The sequence below is a fragment of the Purpureocillium takamizusanense genome, chromosome 12 (genome assembly GCF_022605165.1).
Source record: "Purpureocillium takamizusanense chromosome 12, complete sequence".
In the NCBI taxonomy this organism is placed as follows: domain Eukaryota; kingdom Fungi; phylum Ascomycota; class Sordariomycetes; order Hypocreales; family Ophiocordycipitaceae; genus Purpureocillium; species Purpureocillium takamizusanense.
This window is the reverse complement of record NC_063079.1, coordinates 10001-28906: the sequence shown is the minus strand read 5'-3', so window position 1 is coordinate 28906 and position 18906 is coordinate 10001. Positions and strand designations below refer to the sequence as shown.

General features: G+C 44.3%; 4 protein-coding genes and 1 non-coding gene across 5 annotated transcripts in view; 3 read left to right on the top strand and 2 right to left on the bottom strand.

The window, feature by feature from the left end:
• Positions 1-1869: 1869 nt before the first annotated feature.
• JDV02_010234 (uncharacterized protein) lies at positions 1870-2643 on the top strand. The gene has a single exon (XM_047991962.1). The coding sequence runs from the start codon at positions 1990-1992 to the stop codon at positions 2542-2544; it is 555 nt and encodes a 184-aa protein (XP_047847975.1). The 5' UTR covers positions 1870-1989; the 3' UTR covers positions 2545-2643.
• Positions 2644-2647: 4 nt separating this feature from the next.
• On the bottom strand, positions 2648-3875 carry JDV02_010233 (uncharacterized protein). The gene is made up of 2 exons (XM_047991961.1): positions 3433-3875; positions 2648-3381 (listed from the first exon to the last, which is right to left on the bottom strand). The coding sequence occupies exons 1-2, from the start codon at positions 3852-3854 to the stop codon at positions 2766-2768; spliced, it is 1038 nt and encodes a 345-aa protein (XP_047847974.1). The 5' UTR covers positions 3855-3875; the 3' UTR covers positions 2648-2765.
• A 525-nt stretch (positions 3876-4400) lies between these two features.
• Positions 4401-4694, bottom strand: JDV02_010232 (uncharacterized protein; the record flags this gene model as incomplete). The annotated part of the gene is made up of 2 exons (XM_047991960.1): positions 4401-4431; positions 4498-4694. The coding sequence occupies 2 exons, from the start codon at positions 4692-4694 to the stop codon at positions 4401-4403; spliced, it is 228 nt and encodes a 75-aa protein (XP_047847973.1).
• A 9394-nt stretch (positions 4695-14088) lies between these two features.
• Positions 14089-15902, top strand: JDV02_010231 (Carboxypeptidase D; the record flags this gene model as incomplete). The annotated part of the gene is made up of 3 exons (XM_047991959.1): positions 14089-14284; positions 14360-14541; positions 14601-15902. The coding sequence occupies 3 exons, from the start codon at positions 14089-14091 to the stop codon at positions 15900-15902; spliced, it is 1680 nt and encodes a 559-aa protein (XP_047847972.1).
• A 2073-nt stretch (positions 15903-17975) lies between these two features.
• The window catches only part of JDV02_010899, a 3528-nt gene continuing 2597 nt past the window's right edge, over positions 17976-18906 (top strand). Inside the window, exon 1 of the ribosomal RNA XR_007157349.1 lies at positions 17976-18906. This exon is cut by the window's right edge and continues 2597 nt beyond it. This is a non-coding gene — a ribosomal RNA (28S ribosomal RNA).

Sequence of the window (18906 nt, the reverse complement as noted above, 5' to 3'; positions counted from 1 at the left end):
CCCCATCGACGTATTTTGGGCACAGTTCCCGCGCCTATACGGTCGATCCATGCGGTCATATCACCGGGGGTGAAAGCATGGAAGGAGAAGAAAATATCGTCGAGCCGAATAGCTGCTAGCTTCTGTGCAGTTTCATATTTAATCTGCTGGCATATTCGGGCAAGTACCCATGGGTCGTTTTGCTGCCGAGCAAGTCCCTGCAGCTCGGCTGTTTCACGGTGCGGGGCTGTCCCAATGGCGACGATATTAAAAGCATTGATGTTCTGCATGAGACCGAACCTTGAATCGCTGAGGCCATACGTCTGATCTATAAAGTCGAAGACGTCAGGCTTGAGCACGAGCTCGTAAATAGCCATACGGAGCTCTAGGGGCAATGTCAATAAAGAGGGTTGTCGGTTCATTGCAGCTCGTTTGCGGCGCGATTGGGTGGTGAAGGACCAACAATGATCACTTGCGGTTACATTATGCGAATCACGTGTTTCCTACTTGCGGGGACTTTCTCTCGCTCTCGTCTCTTCTCTCATTCGGCGCATGGCATACAATCGCCCGTTATCCGTCAGCGGCGGCCGTGTTGGTCCTGCTATGGATGGGTGGCATCGACTGCTACTACCCCCTGTCGCGATACAGTACTGTTTATGCAGGCGGCTGAAGTCACCCTCTAGACCCCTCGGTGATCCTAATAGAGGCTGCCGAACAGGGCCTTACGTCCTCGTAATCGCAGACCTCGTTTCGGCTTTCCTCGGAAGGATCTAAGTCAATGGGTCCTGAATTCGAGTAGCAGGTTTCGTCCGCATCGCGCATCGCCCATGGCGGATTAGCTCTTTAACCCAGTACTACTTTCCTAACAAGTTATGTTTAGGTCCGAGTTATGAGTCCCTTTGAATCAGCCTGCACTGCCACAGGCCATGGTCGCATTTGGTGACAAGTTGAGTTATCCACGCAAGGGACAGGGTGGACAAGGGCATGCGCGACAGGACGCGCTGTGGACGAACCGTTGAGTCTTGTTGGTAAGCCAAGTCAGTGGGGTAGGATCGGGCCCCGTCGCATCCCTAGGTCAGGAAATGACCGAACAGGGTGAGGCGCGGCAACATTACAGGAATACGTACTATCTCCGTCCAACATTCTGTGTTGACGATCGTTGCTGCTAATTGAGTCCGCCCGGTGTTGGCCCACACCCACCTCGCCAAAAGGTTATATGCCTTCCCGCCATGTCTCAGTGGGCGTCTTTTTCGCTTTAGGGTCGCGTCACTTTCACAGTCATAAGGCCACCTTCATTTCAATTACAGGGCTCATGAGCAATAAGAGTGGGTGCTTCCTTCACCGTATAAGAATTGGCTTTGATAGGAAAGTACTGTCGATCTATCTCATACTCTTGACTATACCGTTTGCTACATAAAACTCCGCAAGATTGGGGTACTGCAACGGTAGCGAGCAATGGGTGGTAAGGTAGTGTTGCCAGGATGTAATCCCTGAAGTCGTTCCATTACGCCTGTAACTCAAGGTGAAATACGTACAGTTTCTAAGTTTAAGCAGCCGTTAACATGTGATTTATAGATCCAGTGCGTGAATTTGCTAATCCATATATAATTAGCCTTCCTCCTTCCTACGTGGAGTCTTGCTCCCGCCTCCCACAACCACTATTACCTTCATCCTTATAGAATTGTGCCACTGTGTCTCCAAGCTCAAATACTATTCTCTTAGGAAAGAACGTTGTCCTTTCTTGCTCTCAACGTTCGTCTTCATTATGGCAGCTGCAACCCAAGCCCCTCTGGTCATCCCTGGCCTTCATATTGCCCCGTCTATGGAGGATCTCAGGCAGTCATTGGCGGCGTATGTCCAACTTGATGAATTAGGGACACGCATGCTGATCGGTCCTGGAGCAGTTATAACCTCCTCCCAGATGATGGAGCTTAGCCTGATGTGCAACAGATCCACCTTCAAGAGCTGGCAAGCCTCTTCAAGCGCTGGAACGTCCAGGACAAGTTCGGCATGCACCTCATCCATGGACACTCCCAGCTTGAAGAAGGAAGCGTCATGCTCGGAACTGCCATCGCATCTGTTCGAGGGTGCTGGTCTAAGCCTACGAGCATATCAGATATCAACCCGTTAGATACCCACGGCCATGTCTTCAGGCTGACCGGCAATGGAGAGATGCAGGCCTACGAATACCGCGAAGGGCCAATCGCCAATCTGGATGGAGTCGATCCCGCCTTCTTCAAGGAGCTGGCTCAGTACCTTCAGGTTAATGACCTGGGGAATCTCCTAGGGTTGCAGGTACTTGTTCAAGACGCTCCAGAGATGATGTGCGAATTCGTACTCCAGAATCACGGCACCGTCATGTTCGATGCGAGGGATGTTAAGGCGTGGGTGCCTTTCCGCACTACAGGGTTCGCTCTCAACAGCAACCTGAGTATGACTGAGCTGCAGGGCGGTGAAAGCCATGCTAAGACTACTAAGGGAACTCACAGGGTGTTTGTTAGCGGTAAGATCGGAGAGGAGGATTCCCTCATGGATGCTCTCCGGGCTGAGGATATTATCTATTGAGTAATTCTTGCCGCAGGTGAGCGGATCTGGGAGACCTGGTATGCATCATCACGGACACAACGCTACCTCGAATGCAGTAGCTGCTGCCCACATATCAACACTGCCTGTACCCAGGTTTCTGGTTATATAAGTCTATCTAACCAAATTGGAATTCACCAACGATGTCTCTCCATAAATTGCATTCAGACGCAGTGTGACTACTGAGGCGGGTCCATGGTGCCCTACGCGTCTCTAGCGCACACGTTGATGAACTCACGTGGAGCCCAGTCAGCAGCGAGACAAAAGGCGTCGAGATACGCGAGGGAAGAAGTATCGGACTGGTCCACCACGCCTTTCACGGCTGTGCCGTCCATGACAAGACCGTATCGTAAGAATAAGCCAGCCATCCTCGCAGAACGGATTGACTGCAAATCGTTTTCTGTGGCATTGTTGATCTCTGTGCCAAAGGTATGCCAGAAAAGGCCCTCGAGGTCCTCACGATTGTCGTAGTAATGCCACCCCTCCGAGTCCATATACCCGAGAACGTTCTCCAAGCCCCATAACGAAAAACCAAACGGAACGATCCTCGCCTCGGCCCAGTCTACAATGCCCGTGACGTAGCCAGTTTCGGAGTTTACGAGGATATTCATCTCGCAAAGGTCCCCATGACTAAGGACGAAAGGGAACGATCCTGAGAAAAGTGAGGGAAGATATCTTCGGACTCTGTCCAAGTTTGATGCAAATTGAGATGGTAGTGATTTAGCAAGAAGGTCGAATTTGGAGTCATACTCGGCAAGTAAAGCAGCAGTATTGCCCGAATAAAGTCGTTGACCGTTGTTCCACGACTGCGCAAAGAATCTGTCTATAGTATCAGCGAACTGAAGTTACGCAATTACCTGCTAGACGTACCTCGCGAGGTCTTTTACCGTGTTCCGCTGTCTGAGAATAGAGTCTGCTGGCTGCACTAAGGAGATATCGCGGGCCATAAAGTATGGGGTTCCAGGAAGCTTCTCCATCTCGTAGATATGTAGAGGCTGTAAGTTACCGATAGTTCCATGATATTTGCAGCTAGCTACAAATTGCGGATGAACTTTCTTGGCAAGGTTCAAGATGTCTGTATCGAAGCTGGAGTCTTCGGTCCGAAACTGGAAGAGCTTGGAATCATCCGGACCCGCTGTCAGAGTATAGCTGAAAGCACCCTGTATGGGTACAGGATTGACCCGACCGCCAGCATGGGAAAGAGTGAAGTCTTCACATTGTTGTCTGGTCACAGATTTATTGGATTCGAAGAAGGAAGAGATCGCGTTGTCAAGGTTGTAGTAGGTTGTCATGGTAGTGAAGTGTGGTTGCGGTTGGAAGGAATTTTGCGGAGATGGTCTGAAACTTGGCAACGAGGGTTTTTCACGCCCCTATAGCACGTGAAATATCATGTGATTCTGATGAGTTAGACACACTTCATTTTCGTACGTTCTGAAGATTGACAGCAGTTGTTTCAAAGCCTAAGAATCTGATAGGTACACAATGCGTTAATAAATTTAGCACACGCTACGTACCGAGATGGAGTCGATAATATAGCGTGACCAAGGGGCTAGACGCCTTCTCGGTCAAAAACTACCTATGGGCTGGACCCACACTCATGGCACGACAACCCGAGCACGACGACGATGATAGTAGACCAGTCTTTCCCACGAGAACGGGGTCCTGCTCGCTTTCAGGGAATATCGGCAGGGCTAATTCGGAAGTACCCGCAAGGCAGCGCGTCCCTCGACGCAACACCCGTAGTTGGTCAAACGAGATGCATTCCGCTACAAACCCGCAATAAAATGAGTTCTGCCAGGGACAGCTTCTTGCACCTTGATCGTGTCGGCTCCTGTTCCTCACAGGGGCTTACGCGCATATACAATGTGCCTAAGGGCTTAATCAGCGAATATGTTCGGTTGATGGTGGTTCAGCGACCAGCAACGTCGCACTCACGTGTTGACGACAAAGTGGATATCCTTATTCTGGATGTCCTTCTTTGTCTGCGCCTCAAGCTCTGCCGCCTCCGTCGGTAACAAGCCCGCCAGGCTGAGGAATTTCGTAAAACTATCCACCAAGCTCAGAAGGTTCAGCATATAGCCTTCTCCAATTCTTTTCATCCTTGCATCTTGCGGCCACCCGTTGTTGGGCATCGGCACGATCTCTTCCTTGACATCTGAAAAACCAACCTCCTTGCACCATGGAGCGAAGTGCCTTGGCTTCGAAAAGTCGCGCCCTACTTTTAAACCACCCTGTCGTATTAGTTTACCCCACCGCTCAGCGGCAGTTCCGTTCAGAGTGCCGTCTGGCGATGTCAACCCCAGGTCCGCGTCAAAAAATTCGATCCAGCCGCCTGGGGTCATGCTGTCGAAGGCTCTTTGGATGACTAACTTGGCGTTCTGGAAACATGTGACCACGTAACGAAGGTGTATGTAGTCAAACGTCTGGCCAAACTGCCAGTCGTCAAATTCTGCGTCATGCTGGACAAATGTAAGATTCGGCAAATTCTTTTCTCCTTGGATGCGACTGAGGTCAGTTCCCCACACTTCGCACCGTGGATGTTCTTTAGCTATTGTTATAGATATATTTAGCATTTGTCACCAGACAAAATGGCTTGTTTTAATGGAAGCATACCGTAGTCGAAGGCCCATACTCCTATACCGGTTGCTATTTCGAGTACTCTTCGAGGGTTCTCAATTGGCGCTTTGCCGAGTTTGCCTTCGGTCACTAGCAGGTAGACCCTGTGCATAGAGTCTGTTATAAGATCTTTAGTCTTATATCTCTAAGGTCTTACGTATATCGAGAGAAAGCGAGAGAGACGTAATATAGGGCTTATAGCATAGATTAAATAGCTCGTCTATATATATAATATAATAATAATAGAGAGGCTAGGCTAGGCTAATCGTATATACTATAGTAGGCTTTTAAGGAAGCTACCTTACGTAACCCCTCTATAGGTTCCAATAATATTAGCGACTCTAGAGTCTATAAATTACCGAGGCGATCTTATTCTGCCTTTTATAGCATTAATATTAAGGTTAAAAGACTATATTTCGACGATAGTTTACCTATAGTATCATTCGGCAGGAAGTACGCTTAATACGGTTAACTCTAAGTCTAAGGAGATTAAATACGATTATACCTATAGCCTTAGTAATAGCTATAATACGTCCTACTATTTTCATTCGCAATAGTATCCTAAACTATAAAAGAGCTAAACCTATAGATAGTAAGGCTCGTAAGTATAATTTTAGTATTAAAACTAGTCTTATTACTTATAGAAGTATAGCTACTACTTTTAGAACCGGGTCCTAACTATATATACTATATATAAGCGCCCTATCCTAACTATTATAGTTAGGCTTCTCTATTTAAGTAGGTAAAATTATCTTATATAGTTATAGAAACGCTAACTATTATAGTTAAGCTTCTTTATTTAAGTAAGTAGTCTTTTACGAACTCTATTATAGTCCCCTAACTATAACTATAAGATTAATAATAATACCCGCCCGAGGGTTATAATATATATCTAGCGTCGACCCGGCCTAATAGCCGATTAATAATAGCCCGCGATAACCTATAATATTCTCTAGCTTACTATTAATAATATAACGATAGTTAATTACTATTAGTAGCCTAACTTTAACGAGGCTTTTAATATACTTCTAGCTTAGAGCCCGCCGAGCCGGTGCCTAGTAGCTAGAGATTTTAATGCTAAATACTATAGCTAGTAGTCTAGTCGTTTTAATAGCTAAGGCAATAATATCGCTTATTAGGCAGTAGAGAAGGGTCTTAACTTACTTAATCTAACCGATATGCCTACGAACCTATATAGTAATACTATAGACCTTACCTTTACTAATATATCCCTATTAGAGGCTAAGGTAGAGGACTACTTAGCTATTAGTTTTAACTATTTTACGCTTAGTATAGTATTGCCCGAGGTAGGCTTAGCGCTAATATTACCTAGAAAGGTCTACGTTACGATAAGAGACGAGATTAAGCGATTCGTAAAACTCGTCTAATATAGGTTAGCGGATATCCTAGCTTAGACGATAACTATCTACGACCTTAATGCTCTTATATCTACCTTAGTGCGCCTCCTCTAAGTAGCGGTAAAGGTCGCTAGCCGCCCTATTCGAAAGTAAACCCGTAGCGTACTATAATAGACCGAAAAATGCCGACTCGCCGCTATAGAATACTACGCGATTAGAAGAATCTATCCCCTTAGATTTTATCGGGAAGTTTAGCTCGCTAAAAAGGACTTCTAGAAGGTTGTCCGTTAAGCTAAACGGCTATACTAGCGTAACCTTATCGAAAGCTTTAACGATAGTATATTTATTTTTAAGGCCGTCCGATTATTTAAGTCTTTAGGTGCATTTTAGCTATCGCTCCTTAAGGTAGATAGCGAAGTATACGAAACGTAGCTTAATAAAGCGAATACTTTTCGACGAGCTACGCTAGAAAGGCGAACGGCGGAAGATAATATACCCGACCTATAGGTCTTAATTACCGTAATAAGACCGATATTAGTCTCTTAAGATATATTACTAGCCGAGGTACTAAACGCGACTATTTATATAGGGAATATATCTCCTAGCTCTAATGATATTACTATTAAGATAGTTAGAGCGGCCTAGTATATTATCGGCGAATATATTCGTCGCCTATATGAAGGATGTCTCCGATTGGGTCACTACCCCTAACCTTTTAAGGGGGCCTCGAGTTCCAAGCTCTAGCCACGACTCATGGCGCCGTTGAAGTCCGTTAGATCCCCGGCCATACTAATATTGTAGGCAACGAGCAGACGGACGCCTTAGCGAAGGCGGCCACATCCTTGCCCGAAGCTGCAGACGCTTTCCCAATACTCGCTCATTTGCTCAAGACTGCCCGGCAGCAGCCCAGAGACGCGTTTAAAGCCTGGTGGGACACTTCTGCACCCGACCAGTGTAAAGAGCCACGCATTGACGTGCATCTAGCTTGGGCTCTTTAAGAGAATTCTCATCAATTGACTGATGCTAAAGATGGACCCAGTAGACCCAATTGTCTGAAAAATCCACTAGTCCATTCACGAAATCCCCCCGCCTTCTAGACGATGTCCATCCTCTTTCCAGTTGCTCTCCGCTACTAATTTGCCCTGCTTATCGAAGCGACGTTCGCATGCAAGTTGCCCATTCCCATGCCAATACCGAGCAACACCCTGTATGATACCCCGATGCACAATCAGCTCAGACTTGAGCGACCCGTCTGTGAACCACTCGCGTTGCGGACCATCCTCTAGCCCGTCTCGATATGTCACTAGAGAGATCAACTCGCCAGCCCAGCCGTATACCACAGCCTCGCCGGTGAACGGATGCCGGCTGTGTATGAGGCGATGGCCATCATCCCAGCTAACAACACCACTCTCGATGTCGATGCGCCGCATGCTCGCGCCCAAGAAGCACGAGGCAATAACTGCAGCTGGTGGACGTCCTGGTTCGCGTGAGGTCCCCACAATAATATGCCGTGGCACAACAACTGGGGACGCCGATGACAACGATGTTTTGCCTGAAAACTCTCGCCTTGGAATATAGACGGCAAAGGATAATCGTTTCTCCCGGACGAGAGCCTTGAGATAGAGAATTTCGGTATAGTATGAGCAAGTCATACCATGTAGAATGCAACAGCGTAGAGCAATAATAGACGAAGTTGAATTGTTCCTGAGAGGCGGAAGGTATAAAGATAGTAATCCCTCTTTACGTCTCTATATAACCTGTGACGGGGCCGGCGCTGTGTGGCAGGAGCCGGTCGGGTTGTTGATATTTAACGTGCTATGAAGGAAGGAAATTGGGGTTGTGTGCCGGGCAGCCCCTATACGCGCGGCGCCCGCCACGTGCAGCCCCACGTGACTAGCTGCGGGCCCAGGTCAGCGTGGGGTCCCAGCCACACGTGGCGTTGCTGCGCCCGGGGCCGCGCCCCAGGCTCTCATTGGGCCAAGCCCCTTACATAACCGACGATAAAGAGGAATATTATTACCTTCTCTTTAATAAAGAAGTATTAAGATATCCTTAAATTTATATTATCTTTAAGCTAGTAGTATAGCTTATCGAAGAGCCCTTTATATATATGAAAGAGGTTATAAAAGATAGTATTTAAAGACCGCTTTAATTAAGATACGCTCTAATTAATAATAATAAGGCTATATAGGTATTAAATAGGTATTTTAATATCTTAAGATATATATTACTTTATTTATTAATATATTATTAATATTATTATAGTTAAGGCTATAATAGATATATTAATAATAAACGTATTATTTAAAATAATAGTTAATAACGAAAGAGGTATTATAATACTTATTAAAAAATAAGTCGATATTAAAGTATATATCGTTATAACCCTTTTATTACTACCTATTTTATATATAAAATAAAGGGTTAATATATTAATAGTATAAAAATAATATACTTATATAACGGCGTTATATACTTATATTTTTAATTTTCTACTTATTATAATTTATATTATATATAACCTTATTTTAGTATAGTTATTAAGGAGTATTACCTCCTTATGGCTGGATAGCTAGGGGTATATCGAGACGGCTATATAACTCTTATATATATTTATACGCTCGTTTTAATAGCTTAATTACTACCTAAAGGAGAATAGTAACTAAGAAAAGCCGACTTCTATCTCTATACTTATATACGCGTCGAGGTTGCCAATTAGGGCATTAAGATCGCTATACTCTATCGCTTTAGCTTAATGCCGTCTACTCGGTAAGGGGAGAATATATCTTAGAAGGCATTAAATATAGAGATTAGCGACTGCGGAAGAGTGAAGTAGGAGCGGGAAATGGGCTTGTATTCGACTATATCGAGGTCGTAGTGGTCTGTGAGCCGACAGAGGATATCATTGTGTCGCATAGAGAACCAGTTGCATAACATCTATACTTAGAATATTTAGGCCCTGCTCGGCACGCGCGGTTATGATAACCGGGCTTTTTGAAAAGTGACTTTTTAAGAGGGCATAACTATAGTAGGGGGGTTAAAGTACCCCTTTTGACCTATTTTAACCCCTATTAGTAAGTTATATATATAAGCTTCGCTGCCTGCCTAATCGGGTCAGCAATTAGATTCTACTATAATCTACGGGGGTCTTTTTCGTATAGCTAGTCTATAATGCCTTTAATATACCCTTAAATATAGTACTTTTATAATATAGTACTTTTATAACCGTTAGAGATACCTCCGCGCCGTAAGAACCGGTAGACTACTACTCGTTATATCGATATAAAAGACGGTTAATAGCCTATAAATAGCGCTCTAATTATCGTAAGGGGCGACGCTAACGAAAAGACTACTACTATTACCGCCGATAAAGAGACTACTACCCTTACCGCTAACGAAGAGACTATTACCCCTATCGCTAACGAAGAGATTACTACCTTTACCGAGTTAATAAAAGAGATAGAGTCTTAGGTAATTTCGTAGCTAACTATATTAAGTAATATAATAAAGCTAAAGACGAAGAAGACTATAGCTAAGGCGCTAGTAAAGCCGCTATAGTATCTATAGAAGCTAGAGATAACGATCTTATTCCTTAAGTACCTATAAGAAGCCTATAATAAGGGTTATCTCGACTTAGATAAGAATGCTTAATTAAAGATCGTAATATTAGCGATTATACCTTATTTAAAAGCCCGCTTTCTATCTCTATCTCTTAACTAGACCGAGGACTAGCTACTTAATTATTATCGTAACCTTAAGAAGAAATACTATTACTTCCTATAGATAAGGGATTATTATAGTATTAGCTTAAGCTATAACGAGGATACTAGTCTTATTATAGTAATAGATATATAATAAATAGTATATATTAATAAATATCTATAGTAACTTTAGTTTTAAACCCTTAAGTTACCTTAAGTTAGTCTATATAATATAGTATTTCTAAGGAATACGCTATTTAGCGACTATATTATTAAAGCTAGCGATATTAAGGGTATCGAAAGAGTTAACTTAAAAAGTAATAGCGATAATAACGATCCCTTCGCTAATAATAAAGGCAATAATAATACCCTAAGTAGACTAGCGAGGTAAATATCTTTCGATACCCTAATTTAGCTATTATTATTAATAATGCTAGCGGTATTAATTCGAATAGACGTATTATAGTCGGAGGCATTAAGGCTTAAGAGGTTAAAATAAAAGGTAGAGGTAGTCCGAGCCTATCGTCGGGTAAAGAAGTTAGCTATTAACTTAGACTTATTAAAGGGCATTATAAGCTCGATAGACTTACTTATTACGTTAATTCGTATAGCTACCTTATCTATAGCTTTAGCGCTTAACTATAAGCTAGGCGCTAATAATATTAAGGCTATATTACGAGACTATTAGGCAATACTTAAGGTCTCTCTTAAGTAATATCTTACCTTTAGCGAGGTTATTATAAAGCTATTCTATACTATAATATAAAATAGTAATAGAGATAACCTTATAACGAAGAAGAAGCTATTAAATTAGTAGCTAGGGCTAGATATAGGCATTAAAGGAAGTAAAGGCAAAGACCGTAATAAAGCTACTATAAGAGGTATAAATTAAATATAGCTACCTAGCCGGTAGTTACCTATTATAATACCCGTTTTTTAACTATTATTATAATGCCGCCTTTAATGCCTTTACTATACCTCGTTTTCTTCCTCCTATATTATAATAACTATTGCCGTATATACCCTTATTCGTTATCGCTTAAGCTATTAAGATATCTCTACCTTATAGCTTATATCTCTTTCGCTATTATATTATATAGCTTTAATATAGTCTCGCCGTTTAGCTAGTTAATAGCCTCCTTTCGTAACTACTATAAATCATTATCTAAACCGCCCTTAAATAAAGTATCTTTATCTTTATCGACCTAAATAAAGTTTAAGAGCTTTATAATAATATATATAATATATATTTAATCTTAAAAGCAGTATTTAGATAGGTTCTTCTTAATAATCTTTTACTTATACTTTAACTAACTAAATGCCTACTCGATAATAACCTAAATAGAGGTATAACGAAGATTAAAGAGCTCTTAGCTATCTTAAGATTTATTACCGCCTTAATAATCTTAATTATTAAGATAATAATAAACTCTAACTAACGGTATAATAATAGCCCTTTAATTTATAAAGCTAGAGTCGCTAAGATAATAATAACTTCGAGGTACTTTAAAGCTTATATTTATTATAAGACTATAAAGAGATATATTATTTATACTTCCCTTAGCGCTAGCTAATATATATATAAAAGTTCTATTAAGTAAAATAGTTATTAATATATTTTAGGTAAGGTTGCCTTTTCGATTATAAAACTAGCGTTAATATTACCTTCTAATATATATTACTATTAGGGTATTATTAATAGCCTTAATATAACTAATAAAGGTATAATACTTTAGGTTCCTCGCGATCTTAAGAGATATAAAGCTATTTAGTAATAGCTTTACGAACCTTATATATAATACCCTTATTGCTTTAAATATAGTATAGAAAATAATCGATATAATACTTTTAGCGATATTAAAGAACTTAGCTATAACCTTTTATATCTTACCTTATACGTAAATAAATAAAAAGATTAAGACCTTTATATTTAATATCTAATATTATAAGCCTTCGAGCTTAGTATTTTATTATAGCTATTAATAGAGCTTTTAGAAAGTATCTAAATATATATAAAAGAGCTCGAAAAACTAGTCCTTTAGACCGTTAATAAAGGCATTAATATACTTTTAAGCTATAGCCGGGCTGCTAGCGTTAAGGACTTAACGATCCTCGCTTAATAAAGGCTTTATATTAACGGTAGTTAATAAAGCTATAATACTAGTAAATAAGGCCGAAAGAGCTATTAAGAAAGTAAGCCTATAATATTACTAACGATATTATTATTATAGAAATATTATAATAACGCCGACCCCCCTCGTTATAGCTAATTTTATAGTTAATAATAGATTCTACCGCTTTATTATATTAAAAACGATAGATTCTACCGCTCTACCGTATTAAAAACGAAAGCCCTATATTTAATTAGTCTTAAAGACGGCCTTTATCTTATAATACCCTTTTATACTTTCGAATATATATATAAAATATATTAAATGTACTTAAGACCTCGATATATTACGTCTTTAACTAGGGCGCGGTTAAGAAAGCTATTTTTTAAAACCGCGCCGCGGCGCGGTTATAAGAAATACCTAGTTATAATAACCGCGATCTATAAAAGTATCTTTTTTAAGTATAGTTACTAAGATATTACGATAAAATAGGTAAAGCGGCAAAAGGTATATTAAGATACTTATATAAATTATAACCCTAGTCGATTCTACTTAATAGGGCAATTTTAGGTAGCTAAAAGAGGATAAGGGCGATTTTTTATTTTATCTACGTCTAAAATTTCCCTTAACTAGGGCGCGGTTATTATAACCGCGGCGTATCGAGTAGGGCATTATCTGCGGTAAGCTAATGCTATAATCCGTATATTAAGGTCGAGCCCTTATATGCGTTATGCTTTGACTTCGTTAAGGTTAAAGCTTAAATACTAGTTATATATATCTATATACTAGCGTTAATTATAGGGGCTCTGCACTATAAAGTAAATCTTTCCTTTATGTATAAAGAGTAGCGCACTGTCGTGCGCTTATAGATAGCTCTTTAAGATAATTCTCATTAATTCATACGATGCTAACTGTGATCCTTGTGGAGCTAATTGTCTGACAGAAAGGGTAGGAGCTCAACAGCAAACGAAGGGAAGTTAAAGACGGCTGCGCTAAGTGCGCCGACTTATTCGGGTGGCTCAGGGAGCGGCCCTTACTAGCGCCTGAGCTAGACACCATTAAAGCGGCCATGGGCGCAGGGGTGCAAAAAGTCGAGATTCGGATCTAGTTACATTCCGCGCAGTTCATTCTGTAACAGGACAAGATAGAGTTACACCCCGATATAGTTCCGAAGCTTATTAGCCCATTTCGTTAGCCAAGGATGTACGGGGTCATTAAGACGGCAAGGGCGTATCCGGTGATCGCAGTTATGGTGCGTCACAATTTTCTTGGCACTGATCGCTGCGCGAAATGCAACCCAGATGGGCTTTATCTTCGAAATTATCGCTTTTAGTCACTAGGAATTATATAAATTCGGGTGTATATATATATATCAGGATGTGGCGCGGTTCATCCGCCGATCACGCCTCGACTCGGTAATAAGGCCCGAACCAAAGGATCCATAGATCGATCCGCGGATGATGGGTCGTGTTAGAGAGGGCGCTTGCTGACGTCCGATTGTGGCCTCGCCATGCTGTACGCGCCATGACCGCAGTTGACCGGTAGAACGCCCAGCACAACCTGGGGTGGCTGACGCGGTACCATGATGATGATGAGTGCGCCCGAGAGCCAAGTGGTATAAGATGGCGGCCCAACCCTCTAGGCTGCCAACATTCCAGTCGAGTCTCAGCTTGCACCCCTCATCAGTCAAACGCGTCTATCGACGTTGCATCCCCTTCCGACCATTGATTCGTCGACAACATGAGAACACAATGGCTGCTCCCCGTCCTGGGGTTCTGCACATCGTCGCTCGCGGCTGGCAACGGCCAGGCCGAACAGCTGCGTCAGTGGTTGCACGGCAGGAGCTCGGCCGACGTCGAGCCCCAGGCCTTTGACGAGCCGGCCATCCACGGGAGGGCTAGCGCGGATTATCGCTTCCTTAACAACCAAACGGAGAGTGAGTTATATATTATATAATTGTCAATTGTTTATTTATTTGCTGGGTTTGTGGCTAATGGATGTGCCCGTCTAGAGTTTGCCGTCAATGGCACTAGCATCCCCGACGTCGACTACGACGTAGGCGAGTCGTACGCCGGCCTATTGCCTATTTCCGATAAGAAGGATGAGCGCGACCACCTATACTTTTGGTTCTTCCCTACCGTCAACGAGGAGGCCAAGAAGAAGAAGGAGATTGTTATCTGGCTCAATGGCGGCGTAAGTGCCCGCGCCTATGTCCCTCGGAACCGCGGTCGTGCTAACGCAGAACCCGTTAGCCCGGCTGCTCGTCCCTATTGGGCTTCCTGCAAGAGAACGGTCCCTTCCAGTGGCAGTCCGGCATGATCAAGCCGCAAAAAAATCCCTGGAGCTGGCACGAGCTAAGCAATATTGTCTGGATCGAGCAGCCCGTCACCGTCGGCTACTCTAAGGGCAACGCTACGGCTAAGAACGAGGACGATGTGGCGAGCCAGTTCCTCGGTTTCTGGAAGAACTTTATTGAGACCTTTGGCATGCGCGGCTGGAAGGTCTACGTCGTGGCTGAGTCATATGGAGGCTATTATGGTCCCTATATTTCGAGCCACATGGTTAACGCCAACGATACGCAAAACTATAACCTTGGCGGGCTGATGATCTACGACGGCAAGATGTTTGACGGCCAGGTCCAGAAACACGTCATCGTCGAGGCGTTTGTCGAGCAAAATTATAATCTCATGCCCTTTGACGACAAGCAAATGGCGCACATCCATAACGTCTCACAGAAGTGCGGCTTTAGGGATTACCACAAGAAGTACCTGGCGTACCCGCCAGTCGGGCTGGCGCCTCGATACCCGCCAGGTGTGAAGCCTTTCCCAAACGGCACGTACGAGATAGTTGAAGGGTGCGGCGACCTGTCTGTCTATGTTCTAATGACGATGAACCCATGCTTCAATATCTACAATATTGCGGACCACTGCCCGAACGGGTATAACCCTCTGGGCGAGAAGACGCCCTACTTTAACCGCGACGATGTTAAGAAGGCTATTAACGCGCCCCTCGACGTAAAGTGGTCGCCGTGCGTAAACGGCGTTTTCAATACGACCGACGGAGACGAGTCGGCTCCTCCGGACAAGTACGAGCTGCCAAATGTTATCGATCACACGCACAACGTGATCCTAGCGCAGGGCAATCTGGACCTGATCCTGCCGCTCAACGGCGTGCTGCTAGGCATCCAGAACATGACGTGGGGCGGCAAACTGGGCTTCCAGACGCGGCCACAGGACCCCTTTTATGTACCCCTATACCGTCAGCGCGGTAGCATCGACTACTACGGCAAAGCGCTGCCGGCGAGCGCGGGCGTGCTAGGGACGACGCATCACGAGCGCGGACTGACGCTTGTCGCGTCGCAGCTAGCAGGGCACGAGGGCCCCGAATACGTGCCGGCGGCGGCGTTCCGGCACCTGGAGAAGCTGCTCGGCCGGGTGCACAGCCTGAGCGACACGGAGCCGTTTACGCTGCCTCAGTTGCGAAACATCCCGCAGCTGGAGAAGCCGCTAGGCAAGGGAACGGTGCCGATTCCCTGCTTCGGAAAGGGGTGCTAAGTGGCACGGTGAACGTGTGTACTCACACTTAGCCCAGGGTCGAAGCGGGGAGACGCAAGAAGAGACAAGAAGCTAGGCGTGGAATTTCAACACTGTATTCGTTAGAAAGGCACGGAAAGACCTCGATAGTACTCCATGAATAACATGCTTATAAAACTCGAAGTGATTTATACGGAGAGCAAAATTACAAATATTATAATAGCTCACTCGCTAGATAACGGTTAGTAGTTAGGTAAGGGAAGTAATAGTAGAGCTAGACGGCCTTAAGGTAATCGTATTATAAGAACTAAAGCTTATAGGTTTAAGTTTTTAATTCGCAAGCTAAACGGGCTTTAATACCCTATAGTTTAGGGGTATTATATATATACCTTAATTCTCTACCTAAGACTATATATATATATTCTATCCTAATACTTTATTATAATTATTCCCCCCTTTTAAGTAACTATCTTAGTTACTTATTTAGCGCTTAAATAAAATTATCTTTTATCTATAGCTATCTTAAGGTCTTTATTCCTTTTAATTCTATAATATTCGCTATATATTAAATTAAAGGTAAATAAGTAATAAATTACGCTTTAATCGCTAACTATTATAGTTAGGCTTCTCTATTTAAGTAAGTAGAATTATCTTATATAGTTATAAAAACGCTAAAATAATAGGGGTAAGTTTAGTAAAGGGTTAGGGTTATAATTAAATATACCCCTATATCGTAAAATGCGATTAAATATATATAAGAGTATAGCGTTAATTATAGCGAGTCTAATAAGAAGTTTTTTAGCGTTAGAAACGTAAAAATAAAGGAGTATTTCGTAATTTAAATATAACGAAATAGCTAATAAATAGCCGCGTTTAAGGGGTTAAAGCGCCTTACCTTTATAGTTAGGTTTCTATAGTACGACTCGTAGAACTTAGGGTTAGGGTTAGGGTTAGGGTTAGGGTTAGGGTTAGGGTTAGGGTTAGGGTTAGGGTTAGGGTTAGGGTTAGGGTTAGGGTTAGGGTTAGGGTTAGGGTTAGGGTTAGGGTTAGGGTTAGGGTTAGGGTTAGGGTTGAGTTGGTTAAGTTGGGTAGGGGATCGAAGACGATCAGATACCGTCGTAGTCTTAACCATAAACTATGCCGACTAGGGATCGGACGATGTTATTTTTTGACTCGTTCGGCACCTTACGAGAAATCAAAGTGCTTGGGCTCCAGGGGGAGTATGGTCGCAAGGCTGAAACTTAAAGAAATTGACGGAAGGGCACCACCAGGGGTGGAGCCTGCGGCTTAATTTGACTCAACACGGGGAAACTCACCAGGTCCAGACACAATGAGGATTGACAGATTGAGAGCTCTTTCTTGATTTTGTGGGTGGTGGTGCATGGCCGTTCTTAGTTGGTGGAGTGATTTGTCTGCTTAATTGCGATAACGAACGAGACCTTAACCTGCTAAATAGCCCGTATTGCTTTGGCAGTACGCCGGCTTCTTAGAGGGACTATCGGCTCAAGCCGATGGAAGTTTGAGGCAATAACAGGTCTGTGATGCCCTTAGATGTTCTGGGCCGCACGCGCGCTACACTGACGGAGCCAGCGAGTACTCCCTTGGCCGGAAGGCCCGGGTAATCTTGTTAAACTCCGTCGTGCTGGGGATAGAGCATTGCAATTATTGCTCTTCAACGAGGAATCCCTAGTAAGCGCAAGTCATCAGCTTGCGTTGATTACGTCCCTGCCCTTTGTACACACCGCCCGTCGCTACTACCGATTGAATGGCTCAGTGAGGCGTCCGGACTGGCCCAGAGAGGTGGGCAACTACCACTCAGGGCCGGAAAGCTCTCCAAACTCGGTCATTTAGAGGAAGTAAAAGTCGTAACAAGGTCTCCGTTGGTGAACCAGCGGAGGGATCATTACCGAGTTATACAACTCCCAAACCCACTGTGAACCTTACCTCAGTTGCCTCGGCGGGAACGCCCCGGCCGCCGGCCTCCGCGCCGGCGCCGGACCCAGGCGCCCGCCGCAGGGACCCAAAACTCTTTTGCATTACGCCCGCCGGCGGAATTTCTTCTCTGAGTTGCACAAGCAAAACAAATGAATCAAAACTTTCAACAACGGATCTCTTGGTTCTGGCATCGATGAAGAACGCAGCGAAATGCGATAAGTAATGTGAATTGCAGAATTCAGTGAATCATCGAATCTTTGAACGCACATTGCGCCCGCCAGCATTCTGGCGGGCATGCCTGTTCGAGCGTCATTTCAACCCTCGAGCCCCCCCGGGGGCCTCGGTGTTGGGGGACGGCACACCAGCCGCCCCCGAAATGCAGTGGCGACCCCGCCGCAGCCTCCCCTGCGTAGTAGCACACACCTCGCACCGGAGCGCGGAGGCGGTCACGCCGTGAAACGCCCAACTTTCTTAGAGTTGACCTCGGATCAGGTAGGAATACCCGCTGAACTTAAGCATATCAATAAGCGGAGGAAAAGAAACCAACAGGGATTGCCCCAGTAACGGCGAGTGAAGCGGCAACAGCTCAAATTTGAAATCTGGCCCCCAGGGCCCGAGTTGTAATTTGCAGAGGATGCTTTTGGCGCGGCGCCTTCCGAGTTCCCTGGAACGGGACGCCATAGAGGGTGAGAGCCCCGTCTGGTCGGACGCCCAGCCTGTGTAAAGCTCCTTCGACGAGTCGAGTAGTTTGGGAATGCTGCTCTAAATGGGAGGTATATGTCTTCTAAAGCTAAATACCGGCCAGAGACCGATAGCGCACAAGTAGAGTGATCGAAAGATGAAAAGCACTTTGAAAAGAGGGTTAAACAGTACGTGAAATTGTTGAAAGGGAAGCGCTTGTGACCAGACTTGGGCCCGGTGGATCATCCAGCGTTCTCGCTGGTGCACTCCGCCGGGTCCAGGCCAGCATCAGTTCGCCGCGGGGGAGAAAGGCTTCGGGAACGTGGCTCCTACGGGAGTGTTATAGCCCGTTGCACAATACCCTGGGGCGGACTGAGGTTCGCGCTCCGCAAGGATGCTGGCGTAATGG

What these genes read in the sequence shown, in the direction of transcription:
- JDV02_010234 (XM_047991962.1), top strand. Translation starts at nt 1,990, where the DNA reads ATGCACCTCATCCATGGACACTCCCAGCTTGAAGAAGGAAGCGTCATG.
- JDV02_010233 (XM_047991961.1), bottom strand. Translation starts at nt 3,854, where the DNA reads ATGACAACCTACTACAACCTTGACAACGCGATCTCTTCCTTCTTCGAA. An exon ending in ACGGTAAAAGACCTCGCGAG is followed by an intron (nt 3,382 to 3,432) that starts GTACGTCTAGCA and finishes TACTATAGACAG; the next exon opens with ATTCTTTGCGCAGTCGTGGA.